The 18820-nt window shown below is 38.6% G+C and overlaps 1 protein-coding gene across 1 annotated transcript in view; it reads right to left on the reverse strand.

Moving 5' to 3' along the window:
• Positions 1-18820, reverse strand: part of LOC134807488 (putative solute carrier organic anion transporter family member 1B7) — a 75267-nt gene that overhangs the window by 3557 nt on the left and 52890 nt on the right. The window contains exon 12 of the mRNA XM_063785884.1: positions 10729-10846. Within this exon, the coding sequence (XP_063641954.1) occupies positions 10729-10846 (118 nt within the window). The remainder of the gene's footprint in view (positions 1-10728; positions 10847-18820) is intronic.

Consider the following 18820-nt stretch of genomic DNA (forward strand, 5'->3'; position numbering starts at 1 on the left):
AGGAGCTGATGGAGCTGAAAGCCAAGGCTCGAGAACTACGTGAAGAATGCAGAAGCCTCAGGAGCTGATGCGATCAACTGGAAAAAAGGGTATCAGTGATGAAAGATGAAAGGAATGAAATGAAGCGAGAAGGGAAGTTTAGAGAAAAAAGAATAAAAAGAAACGAACAAAGCCTCCAAGAAATATGGGACTATGTGAAAAGACCAAATCTACGTCTGATTGGTGTACCTGAAAGTGACGGGGAGAATGGAACCAAGTTGGAAAACACTCTGCAAGATGTTATCCAGGAGAACTTCCCCAATCTAGCAAGGCAGGCCAACATTCAGATTCAGGAAATACAGAGAACGCCACAAAGATACTCCTCGAGAAGAGCAACTCCAAGACACATAATTGTCAGATTTACCAAAGGTGAAATGAAGGAAAAAATGTTAAGGGCAGCCAGAGAGAAAGGTCAGGTTACCCACAAAGGGAACAGGGTCAGGTTACCCATCAGACTAACAGCTGATCTCTCAGCAGAAACTCTACAAGCCAGAAGAGCATGGGGGCCAATATTCAACATTCTTAAAGAAAAGAATTTTCAACCCAGAATTTCATATCCAGCCAAACTAAGCTTCATAAGTGAAGGAGAAATAAAATACTTTACAGATAAGCAAATGCTGAGAGATTTTGTCACCACCAGGCCTGCCCTAAAAGAGCTCCTGAAGGAAGCACTAAACATGGAAAGGAACAACCAGTACCAGCCACTGAAAAGTCATGCCAAATTGTAAAGACCATCGAGGCTAGGAAGAAACTGCATCAACTAATGAGCAAAATAACCAGCTAACATCACAATGACAGGATCAAATTCACACATAACAATATTAACTTTAAATGTAAATGGACTAAATGCTCCAATTAAAAGACACAGACTGGCAAATTGGATAAAGAGTCAAGACCAATCAGTGTGTGGTATTCAGGAAACCCATCTCACATGCAGAGACACACATAGGCTCAAAATAAAGGGATGGAGGAAGATCTACCAAGCAAATGGAAAACAAAAAAAGGCAGGGGTTGCAATCCTAGTCTCTGATAAAACAGACTTTAAACCAACACAGATCAAAAGAGACAAAGAAGGCCATTACATAATGGTAAAGGGATCAATTCAACAAGAAGAGCTAACTATCTTAAATATATATGCACCCAATACATGAGCACCCAGATTCATAAAGCAAGTCCTGAGTGACCTACAAAGAGACTTAGACTCCCACACAATACTGATGGGAGACTTTAACACCCCACTGTCAACATTAGACAGATCAACGAGACAGAAAGTCAACAAGGATACCCAGGAATTGAACTCAGCTCTGCACCAAGCGAACCTAATAGACATCTACAGAACTCTCCACCCCAAATCAACAGAATATACATTTTTTTCAGCACCACACCACACCTATTCCAAAATTGACCACATACTTGGAAGTAAAGCTCTCCTCAGCAAATGGAAAAGGACAGAAATTATAACAAACTGTCTCTCAGACCACAGTGCAGTCAAACTAGAACTCATGATTAAGAAACTCACTCAAAACCGCTCAACTACATGGAAACTGAACAACCTGCTCCTGAATGACTACTGGGTACATAACGAAATGAAGGCAGAAATAAAGACGTTCTTTGAAACCAACGAGAACAAAGACACAACATACCAGAATCTCTGGGACACATTCAAAGCAGTGTGTAGAGGGAAATTTATAGCACTAAATGCCCACAAGAGAAAGCAGGAAAGATCCAAAACTGACACCCTAACATCACAATTAAAAGAACTAGAAAAGCAAGAGCAAACACATTCAAAAGCTAGCAGAAGGCAAGAAATAACTAAAATCAGAGCAGAACTGAAGGAAATAGAGACACAAAAAACCCTTCAAAAAATTAATGAACCCAGGAGCTGGTTTTTTGAAAGGATCAACAAAATTGATAGACGGCTAGCAAGACTAATAAAGAAAAAAAGAGAGAAGAATCAAATAGACGTAATAAAAAGTGATAAAGGGGATCTCACCACCAATCCCACAGAAATAAAACTACCATCAGAGAATACTACAAACACCTCTACGCAAATAAACTAGAAAATCTAGAAGAAATGGATAAATTCCTCGACACATACACTCTCCCAAAACTAAACCAGGAAGAAGTTGAATCTCTGAATAGACCAATAACAGGCTCTGAAATTGTGGCAATAATCAATAGCTTAGCAACCAAAAAGAGTCCAGGACCAGATGGATTTACAGCTGAATTCTACCAGAGGTACAAGGAGGAACTGGTACCATTCCTTCTGAAACTATTCCAATCAATAGAAAAACAGGGAATCCTCCCTAACTCATTTTATGAGGCCAGCATCATCCTGATACCAAAGCCAGGCAGAGACACAACCAAAAAAGAGAATTTTAGACCAATATCCTTGATGAACATTGATGCAAAAATCCTCAATAAAATACTGGCAAACCGAATCCAGCAGCACATCCAAAAGCTTATCCACCATGATCAAGTGGGCTTCATCCCTGGGATGCAAGGCTGGTTCAATATACACAAATCAATAAATGTAATCCAGCATATAAACAGAACCAAAGACAAAAACCACATGATTATCTCAATAGATGCAGAAAAAGCCTTTGACAAAATTCAACAACCCTTCATGCTAAAAACTCTCAATAAATTAGGTATTGATGGGACATATCTGAAAATAATAAGAGCTATCTATGACAAACCCACAGCCAATATCATACTGAATGGGTAAAAACTGGAAGCATTCCCTTTGAAAACTGGCACAAGACAGGAATGCCCTCTCTCACCACTCTTATTCAACATAGTGTTGGAAGTTCTGGCCAGGGCAATCAGGCAGGAGAAGGTAATAAAGGGTATTCAATTAGGAAAAGAGGAAGTCAATTTGTCTCTGTTTGCAGAAGACATGATTGTATATCTAGAAAACCCCATTGTCTCAGCCCAAAATCTCCTCAAGCTGATAAGCAACTTCAGCAAAGTCTCAGGATACAAAATCAATGTACAAAAATCACAAGCATTCTTATACACCAATAACAGACAAACAGAGAGCCAAATGATGAGTGAACTCCCATTCACAATTGCTTCAAAGAGAATAAAATACCTAGGAATCCAACTTACAAGGGATGTGAAGGACCTCTTCAAGGAGAACTACAAACCACTGCTCAATGAAATACAAGTGGATACAAACAAATGGAAGAACATTCCCTGCTTATGGGTAGGAAGAATCAATATCGTGAAAATGGCCATACTGCCCCAGGTAATTTATAGATTCAATGCCATCCCCATCAAGCTACCAATGACTTTCTTCACAGAATTGGAAAAAACTACTTTAAAGTTCATTTGGAACCAAAAAAGAGCCTGCATACCAAGTCAATCCTAAGCCAAAAGAACAAAGCTGGAGGCATCACCCTACCTGACTTCAAACTATACTACAAGGCTACAGTAACCAAAACAGCATGGTACTGGTACCAAAACAGAGATATAGACCAATGGAACAGATCATGAGTGATAAAGATATGTCAATATGGGTTGTCAATTGTAACAAATCTACCACCCTGATGGGAGATGTTGATAACGGGCAAGGCTATGCATGTGTGGGAGCAGGCAGGATATGGGAAATCTCTGTGCTTTCTCCTCAATTGTACTGCGATTCTAAAACTATTCTAAAAAATAAAGTCCTTTAATAATCATAAGATAACCATTTAACTGTATTAATTGGCAAATAACTGCTCTTTTAAAAATGTCCACTTTAAACAATCCAGCAGTGAACACAGGTGACTAAAATAAAAGTAGTAAGGGCCATGTGTCAGCTACAATATGCCAGGAGAGTTGTAAAGAGGGATGGTTATTTCTAGCTGGCTGAAGTGGTGCAAACTTTTGAAGAAAGGGTGTATGAGATAAGCTTGAAGCATGCACTGGATGTCAGAAGCCTAACACTTGCCTTAATTGGCTAAAATCAAGGTATTGATAGAGCTGCATCTTTTTATTTTATTTTATTGTTTATTTATTTTTGAGATGGAGTCTCACTCTGTTGCCCATGCTAGACTACAGTGGCAAGATCTTGGCTCACTGCTACGTCCACCTCCCAGGTTCCCGTGATTCTCCTACCTCAGCATCCTGAGTAGTTGGGATTACAGGCACCTGCCACCATGCCAGGCTAATTTTTGTATTTTTTAGTAGAGACGGGGTCTCACCATGTTGGCCTAGCTGGTCTCTAACTCCTGACCTCAAGTGATCCACCTTCCTTGGCCTCCCAAAGTGCTGGGATTACAGGTATAAGCCACCACGCCTAGCCCTGCATTTTTTTTCTGTAAGCTCTACAACCTGTTTCCTTGTCTTTTCCCACTTCTAGAGGCGACCTACATTCCTTGGCTTCTGGGCCGTTTCCTCCAACTTCAAAACCGGCAACAATATGCATAGTCATTCTCACATCACATCCCTCTGACCTCTTCTGTTGCTTCCCACTTACATACACACATACATATATATGTGTGGGTGTACACAACACACACACACACACACATTTCCTATTAGTTCTACCAAAACCTTCACTAAAGGAAAAGAAACTAATATGGGTTTTAAAAAAAATTGTTTTAGAAGTCTTTTCATACTGAAACTAAAGTAACTAAAGTAATGCTATCCTAAAATGTGATGTTAATGCTTGGACTTGGTGATCATTGCTTTGGGGAGATTCTGAGGAGCATCTTGACAGTTGTCCTAAAATGAGTTACAATTCCAAATAAAAATAAACACTTTCGGCCGGGCACAGTGGCTCACGCCTCTAATCCCAGCACTCTGGGAGGCCTAGGCGGGTGTATCACGAGGTCAGGAGATTGAGACCATCCTGGCTAACACGGTGAAACCCCGTCTCTACTAAAAATACAAAAAATTAGCCGGGCCTGGTGGCAGGCGCCTGTAGTCCCAGCTACTTGGGAGGCTGAGGCAGGAGAATGGTGTGAATCCTGGAGGCCTAGCTTGCAGTGAGCTGAGATTGTGCCACTGCACTCCAGCCTGGCCAACAGAGCGAGACTCAGTCTCAAAAAGCAAACAAACAAACAAAAATAAACACTTTCTTAACATAATGTCATTAAAGTAAATTTAGTAAGTGTTGCTTTTTTATTTCTTTCCATACTTTTATTCATGGAAATAAAATCTACCATTTAGGAAGACATTTTATATAATAAGACTTAAGTTAGGAGAATGTGGGGTAGTGAATGCTGCTTTACTACAATTCCAGGAAAAGCTGGATCATTACTTGTTGGGAATGTTTGATAGTGAATTTACACATTAAGTGAGAGAAGGTTCTAGTAAATTTGACCCAGGGCGTTTTCTCCAGGGATTTCACCTGAACTAAGAAACATTCCCCACTTTACATAAACAATAGCATGCTCCACATATTCTTCCTTTGTCTTTTTTTTAATGTAACAATATATTGTGAATAGGGTCCATATTAGAAAATACATATCTCGTTTCTTCTTTTTTTAAGAACTCAGAATATTCATTTGCCTGCATGTGTCATTATTTGATAACTTATTGATTGATATTTACATTGTTTTCAGTATTTTGGGAATATAGCTTGCTAGAGGTTAAATTCCTAGAAGTACTCCCACTGGCTCAAAGTCATTTACTTTGCAAACACAATCTCCAATCAACACCTTTGTTGACAATCTGGGTGACTTTCAATTGCAGTTCTCTTATTGTCAATGAATAAAAAAATGATGTTCATATTTTCATGTTTCATAACCTCTAGTGACTGTTTTGGAAAATGTTTGATGATTTTTTTTCTTTACTAGTTCCTATATCTTATAGCAATTTTAGTTTTACAGAAAACTGTACAGAAAGTATGGAGGGCTCCCTGCCCAACATACGCACAGTTTCTCCTATCATTAACCCCTTGTATTAGTACAGCACATTTGTTCCAAATGATGAAAGAATACCGATACATTATTAAGTCCATATTTTACATTAGAGTTCACTTTCTATGTTGTAAATTTCCAAAGGTTTGGCAAATGCATATTATGATGCAACATTATAATATCATATAGAATAGTTTCACTAGCCCAAAAAATGTCTTGTGTCAGACCTATTCAGACCTATTCATCCATTCCTTCTCCCCACTGAGCCCCAAGAAACAACTGATCTTTTCATTGCCCATTATTTTGCCTTTTCTACAAAGTTATACAGTTAAAATTATACAATCTGAAGCTTTGTAGGCTGCCTTCTTTTATTTACACATTTAATTTTCCTTTCTTTCTTTTTGTAGATTGATAGCTCATTTTTTTTTAATTGATTGATGTGATTTGGATTTGTGTCTTTGCCCAAATATCATGCCAAATTGGAAGAGGGGCCTGGTGGGAGATGACTGGATTATGTGGGTGGATTTCCCCCTTTCTGGTCTCAAGATAGTGAGTGAGTTATGAGATCTGATAGTTTAGAAGTGTGTGGTACTTCCACTTTTGCGCGCTCTCTCTCTTTCTCTCCTGTTGCCATGAGAAGATACGCTTTGTTTCCCCTTTGCCTTCTGCCATGATTGTAAGTTTCCTGAGGCCTCCCAGTCATGCTTCCTCTAAAGCCTGTTGAACTGTGAATGAATTAATCCTGTTTTCTTCATAAATTACCCAGTCTCAGGTAGTTCTTTATAGCATCCTGAGAATGGACTAATACATTGATGACTAATATTCCATTGTATGAATGTACCACAGTTCAATTATTTGTTTACCTATTAAAGGACATCTTAAATGCTTCCACTTTTTAACATTCAAATGCAGGGGGTTTTTTTTGTGGACATGTTTCCAATTAATTTAGGTAAATATCTGGGAGCATGATTGCTTAATCATACAGTAAATCTATCTTTTGCTTTTAAAAAACTTTGACTCTGTCTTCCAACATGGCTGTACCATTTTATATTACCTCCAGCAATGAAAGAAAATTCCTGTTATCTCATTCTTGCCAGCATTTGGTGGTGTTTTTGTTAATTTTTAAGAGCTTTTTATATACATAGGACATTTGCCTATGTCTGTGTCTGACTTAGAAATTCTTCTAATTTATCTTTTGTTGTTGAATTTCACTTAAAATAAGTTTTGGGGATGCGGTTTTTAAAATATTTTATTCCTTTTCTTTATCTTCTTTGTTTTAACATTTATTTTAGGTTCATGGGTACATGTGCAGGTTTGTTATATAGGTAAATTGTATGCTATGCAGGTTTGGTGTACAGACTTATTGTCACCCAGGTAATAATCATAGTCACTTATAGGTAGCTTTGTATCTTCACCCTCCTCTCACCCTCCACCCACAAGCAGACCCCAGTGTCTCTTGTTCCCTTATTTGTGTCCATATGTACTCAATGTTTAGCTCCCACTTAAAAGAGAGAACGTGTGGTATTTGATTTTCTGTTCCATAGGCTCACTTATGATTCAACATCACTAATTATTAGAGAAATACAAATCAAAACTACAATGAGACACCATCTCACACCAGTTAGAATGGCTATTGTTAACAAGTAAAAAAATAACAGATACTGACAAGGTGGTGAAAAAAAGGGAACACTTATACATTACTGGTGGGATTGTAAATTAGTTCTGCCATTGTAGAAAGCAGTCTGGTGGTTTATCAGAGAATGTAAAACAAAATTACCATTCAGCCCATTAATTGTATTACTGGGTATAAACCCAAAGCAATAAAAATCCTTCCACCATTTTTTTTTTAATTATCATTTGGGGCATTTGGGTCATACTTAGTGTTATGGGTTGGTTGTGTCCCCAGCCAAATCTCATCTTAAACTATAGTTCCCATCATCCCCAAATGTCGTGGAAGGGACCCAGTGAGAGGTAACTGAATTATGGGGATGGTTATCTCCACACTGTTCTCGTAGTGAGTGAGTTCTCATGAGATCTGATGGTTTTATAAGGTGCTTTTCTCCCTCTTTGCTTGGCACTTCTTCTTGCTGCTGCCATGTGCAGAAGGATGTGTTTGCTTTCCCTTCTGCTGTGATTTTAAGTTTCCCGAGGCCTCCCCAGCCCTCCAGAACTGCAGGTCAATTAAACCTCTTTCCTTTATAAATTACCAGTCTTGAGTATGTCTTTATTAGCAGTGTGAGACTGGACTATTACAGTAAATAGGTACCAGGTAAGGGGGCACTGCTGTAAAGATATCCCAAAATGGGGAAGCAACCTTGGAATTTGGTAACAGGCAGAGGTTGGAATTGTTTGGATGGCTCAGAAGAAGAAAGAAAAATGTGGGAAACTTTGGAACTTCCTAGAGACTTGGAGGGCTCAGAAAATAGGAAGATGTGGGAAAGTTTGAAACTTTCAAGAGTCTTGTTGAATAGCTTTGAACAAAATGCTGATAGTGATATGGATGATAAAGTCCAGGCTGACATGGTCTCAGATGGAGATGAGGAACTTGTTGGGAGCTGGAGTAAAGGTCACTGTTGCTATACAAAGAGTTGGGTGACATTTTGCCCCTACCCTGGAGATCTGTGGAACTTTGAACTTGAGAAAGATAATTTAGGGTATCTGGTGGAAGAAATTTCCACTGGCAAAGTGTTCAAGAAGAAGTGGCGCATAAAAGTTTGAAAAATTTGCAGGCTGATGATACAGTAGAAAAGAAACCCATATTCTGGGGAGAAATTCAAGCCAGCTGCAGAAATTTACATAAGTAATGAGAAGACAAATGTAATTGCCAAGATAATGGGGAGAATGTCTCCAGGGAATGTCAGAGACCTTTGTGGCAGCCCCTCCCATCACAAAACAAGAGGCCTAAGAGAAGTACTGGTTTTGTGGGCTGGGCCCAGGGACCCCTGCTGTGTGTAGCCCAGAAACTTGGTGCTACAAGTCCCAGCCACTCCAGCCATTTTTAAAAGAGGCCATGGTACAGCTTGGCCCATGGCTTTAGAGGTTGCAAGCCGCGAGCCTTGGTAGCTTCCATGTGGTGTTGAACCTGTAGATGCACAGAAGTAAAGAATTGAGGTTTGGGAACCTCCGCTAAGATTTCAGAACATGTATGGAACTTTCTAGGCAGAAGCTTGCTGCAGAGATGGGGCCCTTATGCAGAACCTCTGCTGGGACAGTGTGGAAGGGAAATGTAGGGTTGGAACCCCCACACAGAGTCCCCACTGGGGCACTCCCTAGTGTGGCTGTTAGAAGATGCCCACCATCCTCTATACCCCAGAATGGTAGACCTACCAACACCTTGCTTTGTGTGCCTGAAAAAGCTGCAGACACAATGCCAGCCCTTAAAAGCAGCCTGAAGGGGAGCTGTATCCTGCAAAGCCACAGTGGTAGAGCTGCCTAAGACCATGGGAGCCCACCTCTTGCATCTGTGTAACCTGGACGTGAGACATGGAGCCAAAGGAGGTCATTTTGGAACAATAAGGTTTAAAGACTGCCCTATTAGATTTTCGGCTTGCATGGGGCCTGTAGCCCCTTTGTTTTGGCCAATTTCTCCCATTTGGAATGGGTGTATTAACCCAATGCCTGTACTCCCCATTGTACCTAGGAAGCAACTTATCTGCTTTGATTTTACCAGCTCATAGGCAGAAGGTACTTGCTTTGTCTCAAACGAGACTTTGGACTTGGACTTTTGAGTTAATGCTGAAATGAGTTAAGACTTTAGGGGCCTGGTGGGAAGGCATAATTGTGTTTTGAAATGTGAGGACATGAGATTGGAGAGGGGCCAGGGACAGAATGATATGGTTTGGCTGTGTCCTCACCCAAATCTCATCTTGAACTGCAGTTCCCATAATCCCCATGTGTCATGGCAGGGACCCATTGGGAGGTAATTGAATCATGGAGATGGTTACCTCCATGCTCTTCTCATGAAAGTGAATGAGTTCTCATGAGATCTGATGGTTTTATAAGGGGCTCTTCTTTTCCTTCACTCTGCACTTCTCCTTGCTGCTGCCATGTAAAGAAAGATGTGTTGGCTTCCCTTTCTGCCATAATTGTAAGTTTCCTGAGGCCTCCCCAGACCTGAAGAACTGTCAGTCAATTAAACCTCTTTCATTTATAAATTACCCAGTCTCGAGTATGTCTTTATTAGCAGTGTGAGAATCGATTAATACACTTAGAAACACATTTTTTTCTTCCTAGATAATTAAAAGAAATCCTATGTGAGTAGTTCTAATACTTATAATTTCACATGTAAAATTTGTGTATTTGGTCAATATATAAATTTCAAATTAATGTTTCTATAATTAGTAAGGTACAATTGCAGCAGCTTGTTTTCCTCCAGATGATCATCCAGCTATCTTAATGTCACTAAGAGAATACCTTTGCCTATGAAGAGTATTGAAACATTTTTTCCCATATTTTCCTCAATGACCATATAACCAGAGCCCAGCTGGTCATTCTACATCTTCCTGGAGAAGCCAGAGGAGGAGAATTTTGTAATAAAAAGAGATTCAAGTACAGATCCCAGCTGTATTTCTTTTAGTTATGCTATTTTGGACAAGTTATTCATTATTCTTGAAACCTATTTTCTTCATATTTAAAGAAGGAGAAAATAGTGATTTTCTACAGTTTCTATGATTATTAAAATGAGATACCAGAATGCCTGAAACAATACTAAATACAAAGCAAGGGTTCACTATATGGTAGCTATCATTATTAATATTATAATCACACTAAAATAATAGACTTAGGAATTAACATAGTCAGAGAAAAAATCTATTAATAAAATATATTTATGACAACTTACCCCAAATATGTGGAATTATATATCCTACAAGCCCCTCGTGCTCCACAGCTGTTGGTGGACCACTTCATACACATTGTATCAATCAGAGCCCCAAAATATATTGGAACTAGAATACCTCCTGCAACATGAGATAAGAAGATATCAATCCAAGGAAAATGTTTCAGATACAACTGGGTGATATTCTACACTGATATATTTTGAGTTAAAAAAGTTTACAATTTTGGAAAATTATTCCATTGTTTTGGCCTACATCTACCCAAGAATCAAAATTATTAGGAAGCTCAAAGGCTTAAGTCATATGGTAATGTCATAGACATATTTGATCTACTCTTCCCTCCCTATATTCATAGGGAAGAAGGAGGACTATATACCTATATACTCTGTTCTTCCTATAACATCGATTAACTTAAACCTGATTGGTAAAAGGGGAACGTTATTCGTGAAACATGGAAATCATATTGATTCATATACAATTTTTCTTAGGCGAGAAAGACTGGATTACTGGGAGTCAAATTACAACCTTATGGGAAAAGGAAAAAGCTCTCACCTCAACTGCTGTAAAGTCAAAGATTTTTAATACTATTTTAAGAAAATTAAAAAGTGAATGCTTACATCAGGATTCCCTCCCCCAGAGATGTTCAGGCCTGGTTTCAAAGAGTGCTCAGCTATTGGCCAGTTTTACTTCTTTCTGGGCTCAGAACCCCATTTCCTCCTTCTTGGTGCTCTTAAAGACCACAGTCCAGCATTTTCTTTCCATTGATTTAATGCTTTTCTTAATATCTCCTAAAGCAGCCTAGGCTGTACAGGTTAGGGTCGCTGATAAATTTTGTTTCTGTTAGTGGTCTTATCACAACGGTGCATACATTTCAGTGGTCTGTCTCTGAGTCAATTTTTATCTGTAGTGCATGGTTTCACGGAAGGTACAGCATTCCAGGAATACATACATTGTTTATAGGAGAAGTATACATTCTGAGATTAACTCCTAGTTTTAAGCATAGGTAATTTGGTCAAAATTTTGAAGGACATCGTAGTAGAGAGCTATCCTTCAGATGTTAGAACTGAAGCATACAAGATTTTAGTTTGTTCTTGTTCTTTTTTGTGACTCATACTTTTCAGATTTTGTCACAAAACATGACAGTGATTTATATATGGCAGTTTACTGATTCTGCTTATTTTTAATCATTCTCAATTTCTGACAGTAAGAAATATTAGAATGACAAGGGAATGGTGTCTGAGGCCAATGTATCTAAGGCAATCTAGTGCTGACAAAATGGGTGAGAAATTTGCAGATTTCAAAAACTCAGGAGCACCTTTGAAAAATAAAAAATAGATGTCAACAATTTATTTTCTTCACATTATGCCACTGGGTTTAAACAAATTTTATGAAGTAAATGTGTTAACTAACACTTAATTACTGGAATTAGAAACCTCTGATGACCTATTTTCTAAATAACTTTTTCAATTTAATACACTCTATATTATAATAGGCCTTCCACAATTTACAGACATACCATATTTAAGACGATTGTTTGTGAATTGGAAGTTTGGTACTAAGTGTGCATTTTTCCCATAGAGGCATTTGAGCTTCATTGTGGCATATGGTGGACACATCGAAATTGGATGTTCACAATTAGGATGGCCAGATTTATTTTTTTCTATTTTATGTTGCTAAAATAATTTCTATTTTCAGTCTCATTTCAACATATCAGAAGAAATACTAACTACCCAGAACTATTTTCAGCCTCTGTGTTCAAGTTCCAGGAGTGAGGTATCTTCACTGAATCTGAAGGTAGAGAACTGCCAAGATTACAGAGGCTGGAAGATTAGGGACACAGAAAGGGAATACTGGGAAGAGAACCGATGTAACCCTGCAGCATCTCCATCTTCTCTCTCCTATTCCCTTTGCACTTCTTTTTACCTTTCAGGATCTGTGACCTTCTCACCAACTACACTTCATGACAACTCCATTGTAATTTGGCCATACTTTTTCCTTTGCTTGCAAGGGTCCCAGAAACTGACCCCTCCCACTTCCTTTTCCTTCTGCCATCAGTGGTTACCTATGGGCCATAATCAGTCCTCTGCACCAATCCCTAGATGAATGATGCCCTTTTGCTACTTCCCAGGAATAAGCATATAAGGTTTACAGTTCTTACGAAGGAGCACTCACAGGGGTTAGGCTAGACATTGTTTAACAACAGGCAGCTGTGCAGTAAAGAGGGCAAATGGCAACAAGGGAGAAAGGGTAATTTTCTAAATCTTTTCTAATCAACTTTGAATATTTAAAATATAGGCCTCTAAAAGGTGGCCGATAGGAGGCAGGACTAGCTTGCAGCTCTCACTTGGACAAACAGAGCAGCATGTGGAGACTCACACTGCAAACTTTTTCTCCAAGAACTACCATAGCAACATAGTGGGAAAGCTGAGAGAATCCACAAACCCTTTGAAGAAACGTATCACCAGCTGCAGGCTCCCTGAGATGCCAAAAAACGGAGTCAGCTTCCTTTCTCAGCAGGGAGGCTGGTGGTTAGGGGCAAGTTTTTAGCCTTCGTCACCAAATAGCCGGTAATAGACTCAGTGCTGTTGGGGGTCACAGTGGCAGTGAGATCAGCCTGTAGGACTGCATGCTAGATAGAAGCAGGGTAAGGCCTGTTACTGCCAGTCCTTCCACGCCCCCCTGCCGCTCACCTGGCCCCCCACTACTTCTTTTGAAATCTGTGTGACTCAGCAGAGGCAGCCATAATTCCCTTGGGAACATAACTTCATTGGCCTGGGAACCACACCCTCATCCCCCACAGCAGCCACAGCAAGCCCTACCCAAAGAGAGTCTGAGCTCAGACATGCCTACCTCTGCCCCCACCTGATGATCTTTCTCTACCTGCTCTGGTTGCCGATGACAAGAACATAATCTCTTAGGAGCTCTATGGCCTTGCCCACCAACTGAGAAACCTGAATACTTAACCAGGTGATCCTAGGGCAAGTTTGCTTCCTCTCTATAGTACTGCGGCTGATGTACTCTTGAAAGCACCACTGCCTGGCTGGAGGCCAACCAACACAAAACCGGTGAACTAAACAAAAATACAACCAAGGACCCTATCACAGTCCACTTCAACCTCCTGCTACCTCCACCAGAGCAAATGCTGGTATCTATGGCTGAAAGACCTGAAGATGGATCACATCACAGGGACTCTTTGCAGACACTCCCTAGTACCAATCCAGAGCCCAGTAGCTCCACTGGGTGGCTAGACCCAAAAGAGTAAAAACAACAACTGCAGTTCAACTATCAGGAAGCCCCACCCCTAGGGGAATGGGTAGAATGCCACATCAAAGGAGCACCCTATGGGACAAAAAAATCTGAACAGCAGCCCTTGAGCCCCAGATCTTCCCTCTGTCATAATCTACAAAATGAGCAGGAACAATAAAAACAATTCTGATAATATAACAAAACAAAGTTCTTTAACACCCTCAAGAGTCACACCAGTTCACTAGCAATGGATCTAAACCAGACAAAACCTCTGAATTGCCAGGAAAATAATTCAGAAGGTCCATTATTAAGCTAGTCAATGAGGCGCCACAGAAAGGTGAAGTCCAACTTAAGGAAATAAAAAACATGATACAAGATATGAAAGGAAAATTTCTCAGTGAAATAGATAAGCTAAATCAAAAACAATCGCAACTTCTGGAAGTCAAGGACACACTTAGAGAAATGCAAAATGCCCTGGAAAGTCTCAGCAATAGAATCTAACTAGCAGAAGAAAGACCTTCAGAGCTGGAAGACAAGGCTTTCAAACCAAATCAATTCATCAAAGAGAAAGAAAGAAGAATTTTAAAAAATAAACAAAGCCTCCAGAAAGTTTGAGACTAGGTTAAGCATCCAAACCTAAGAATAATTGGTGTTCCTAAGGAAGAAGAGAAATCTAAAAATCTGGAAAGCGTATTTAAGGGAATAAACAAGGAAAACTTTCCCAGCCTTACTACAGATCCAGACATCCAAATACAAGAAGCTCAAAGAACACCTGGGAAATTCATCACAAAAAGATTATCACCTAGGCACGTATTCATCAAGTTATTTAAAGTCACGATGAAGGAAAGAATCTTAGGAGCTGTGAGGCAAAAACATCAGCATCAGGTAACCTATAAAGGAAAACCTATCAGAATCCCAGCAGATTTCTCAGCAGAAACTGTACAAGCCAGGAGGGATTGAGTTCCTATTTTTAGCCTCCTTAAACAGGAAAGTTATCGGCAAGAATTTTGTCCCCAGCAAAACTAAGCTTCATAAATGAAGGAAAGATACAGTATTTTCCAGACAAACAAATGCTGAGAGAATTTGCCACTACCAAGCCAGCACTACAAGAACTGCTAAAAGAGCTTTAAATCTTGAAACAAATCCTCAAAAGACACCAAAATGGAACTTCCTTGAAGCATAAATCTCACAGGACCTGTATAACAATAACACACACACACACACACACACACACACACACACACACACACACAACCCAAGGTATTCTGGCAGCTAGCACGATGAATAGAATAGTACCTCACATCTCAATACTAACGTTGAATGTAACTGACTTAAATGCCCCACTTAAAATATATAGAATGGCAGAATGGATAAGAATTCACTAACGAAGTTTCTGCTGTCTTCAGGAGAGACTCACCTAACACATAAGGATTCACATAAACTTAAAGGAGTGGAAATAGATATTCCACATAAATGGACACTAGAAGTGAGCAAGAGTAGCTATTCTTATATTAGACAAAACAAACTTTAAAGCAACAGCAGTTTAAAAAGACAAAGGGGCACATTATATAATGATAAAAGAACTAGTCCTATAGGAACATATCAGAATCTTAAATATATATGCACCTAACACTGGAGCTCCCAAATTTATATAAAAAACTTACTACTAGACCTAAGAAATGAGATAGACAGCAACTCAATAATAGTGGGGGACTTTAATACTCCACTCACAGTGCTAGATAGGTCATCAAGAGAGAAAGTTAGCAAAGAAACAATAGACTTAACTACACCCTAGAATAAATGAGCTTAACAGATACTTACTGAACATTCTACCCAATGACTGTAGAATATACATTCTATTCATCAGCACATGGAACATTGTCCAAGATAGACCATATGATAGGCCACAAAACATGTTTCAGTAAATTTAAGAAAGTGGAAATTACATCAAGTACTCACAGTGAAAGAAAATTGGAAATTAGCAGAAAAAGGAACACCAAAAACCATGAAAATACATGGAAATTATATAACTGTCTCCTGAATGATTGTTGGGTCAACAATGAAATCAAAATGGAAATTTAAAAAAGTTTTGAACGGAACAAAAATGTGACAAAACTTATCAAAATTTCTGGGATACAGCAAAAGTGGTGCTAAGAGGAAAGTTCATAGCTTTAAATGCCTATATCAAAAAGTCTGAAAGAGCACAAATAGACAACATAAGGTCACATCTTATGGAACTAGAGAAACAAGAACAATCCAAACCCAAAGCCAATTGAAGAAAAGAAATAACAAAGATCAGGGCAGAACTAAGTGAAATTGAAACAACAACAACAACAAAATACAAAATATAAATGAAACAAAAATCTGGTTCTTTGAAATGGTAAATGAAATTGATAGACCATTAGCAAGCTTAACCAAGAAAAGAAGAGAGAAGATCAAAATAAGCTCAATTAGAAACTAAATGGGAGATATTACTACTGATACCACAGAAATACAAAAGATTATTTGAGGCTACTATGAACACTTTTAAGTGCATAAACTAGAAAATCTAAAGGTGATGGATAAATTCCTGGAAATAAACAACCAGGAATAAATAGAAACTCTGAACAGACCAATAAAAACCAGTGAGATTGAAATGGTAATCTAAAAACTGCCAACAACAACAACAAAAAAAGTCCAGAACCAGACAGATTCACAGCTGAATTCTATCAGGAATTCAAAAAAGAGTTGTTATCAATCCTATTGACACTATTCCACAGGATAGAGAAGGAAGGTATTCCTCCTAAATTTTCTATAGAGCCACTATCACCCTAATACCCAAACCAAGAAAGGACATAACAAAAAAGAAAACTACAGACCGATATCCCTGATGAACATAGAAGCAAAAACCCTCAGCAAAATACTAGCTAACTCAATCTAACAGAAGATCAAACAGATAATACACCATGATCAAGTGGGTTTCATACCAGGGATGTAGCGATGATTTAACATCCACCAGTCAATACACCACGATACACCACAAAAACAGAATTAAAAACAAAAATCACATGATCATCTCAATAGATGCAGAAAAAGCATTTGACAAAATCAGGCATCATTTTATGATTAAAACCCTCAGTAAAACTGGCATAGAAGAGACACGCCTTAAGGTAACAAAAGCCATCTATGGCAAACCCACAGCTAATATTTTACTGAATGAGGAAAAGTTGAAAGCATTCCCCCTGAAAACTGAAACAAGATAAGGATGCCTACTTTCACCACTTCCATTAAACATAGTACTGGAAGTCCTAGCCAGAGCAATCAGACAAGAGAAAAAAATCAAGGGCATCCAAATTGGTAAAAAGGAAGCCAAACTGTCACTGGTGATGATATGATTGTAAACATAGAAAGCCCTAAGGACTCATCCAAAAAGCCCCTAGAGCTGGTGAATGAATTCAGCAAAGTTTCAGGATACAAAAATCAATGTATACAAATCAGTAGCTCTGCTATACACCAGCAGTGACTAAGTGGAGAATCAAATGAAGAACTCAACCCCTTTCACAATAGCTGCAAAAATATAAAATAATCCTTAGGAATATACCTAACAAAGGAGGTGAAAGACCTCTAAAAGAAAAACTACAAAACACTGCTGAAAGAAATCATAGATGACAAAAACAAATGGAAACACATCCCATGCTCAGGGATGGGTAGAATCAATATTGTGAAAATAACCATACTGTCACAAGCAAGCTACAAATTCAATGCAATTCCTGTCAAAATACCACCATCATTCTTCATAGAACTAGAAAAAATAATCTTAAAATTCAAGTGGAGCCACGTAAGAGCCTGCATAGCCAAAGCAAGACTAAGCAAAATGAAAAAATCTGGAGGCATCACATTACCTGACTTCAAACTATACTATAAGGCCATAGTCACTAAAACAGCATGGTACTGGTATAAAAATAGGCACATAGATCAATAGAACAAAATAGAGAACCCAGATATAAAGCCAAATACTAACAGCCAACTGATCTTTGACAAAGCAAACAAAAATATAAAGTGGAGAAAGAATACCCTAGTCAACAAATTGTGCTGGGATAATTGGCAAGTCACATGTAGAAGAATGAAACTGGATCCTCATCTCCCACCTTATATGAAAATCAACTCAAGACGAATCAAAGACTTAAATACAAGACCTGAAATCATAAAAGTTCTAGAAGATAACATCAGAAAAACCATTGTAGACATTGGCTTCAGCAAAGACTTCATGACCAAGAACCCAAAAGCAAATACAACAAAAACAAAGATAAACAGATGGGAGTTAATTAAACTTAAAAGCTTTTGCACAGCAAAAGAAATAATCAGCAGAGTTAATAGCCAATCCACACAATAGCAGAAAATCTTCACAATCTATACATCTGACAAAGGACTAATATTCTGAACCTACAAACAACTCAAACAAATCAGCAACACAAAAACCAAACAATCTCATCAAAAAGTGGGCTAAGGACATGCATAGACAATTCTCAAAAGAAGATACACAAATGGCCAACAAGCATATGAAAAAATGCTCAACATCACTAATTATCAGGGAAGTGCAAATCAAAACCACAATGCGATACCACCTCACTCCTCCAAGAATGGCCATAATCAAAAAATTAAAACATAATAAATGTTGATGTGGATATGGTGAAAAGGGAACACTTTTACACTGCTTGAGGGAAGGTACACTAGTACAACCACTATGGAAAACAATGTGGAGATTTCTTAAAGAAATAAAAGTAGATCTACCATTTGATCCAGCAATCCCATACTAGGTATATAGCCAGAGAAAAAGAAGTAATTATATGAAAAAGATACTTGCACATGCAT

The sequence above is a fragment of the Pan troglodytes genome, chromosome 10 (assembly GCF_028858775.2).
Source record: "Pan troglodytes isolate AG18354 chromosome 10, NHGRI_mPanTro3-v2.0_pri, whole genome shotgun sequence".
NCBI classification, from domain to species: Eukaryota; Metazoa; Chordata; class Mammalia; order Primates; family Hominidae; genus Pan; species Pan troglodytes.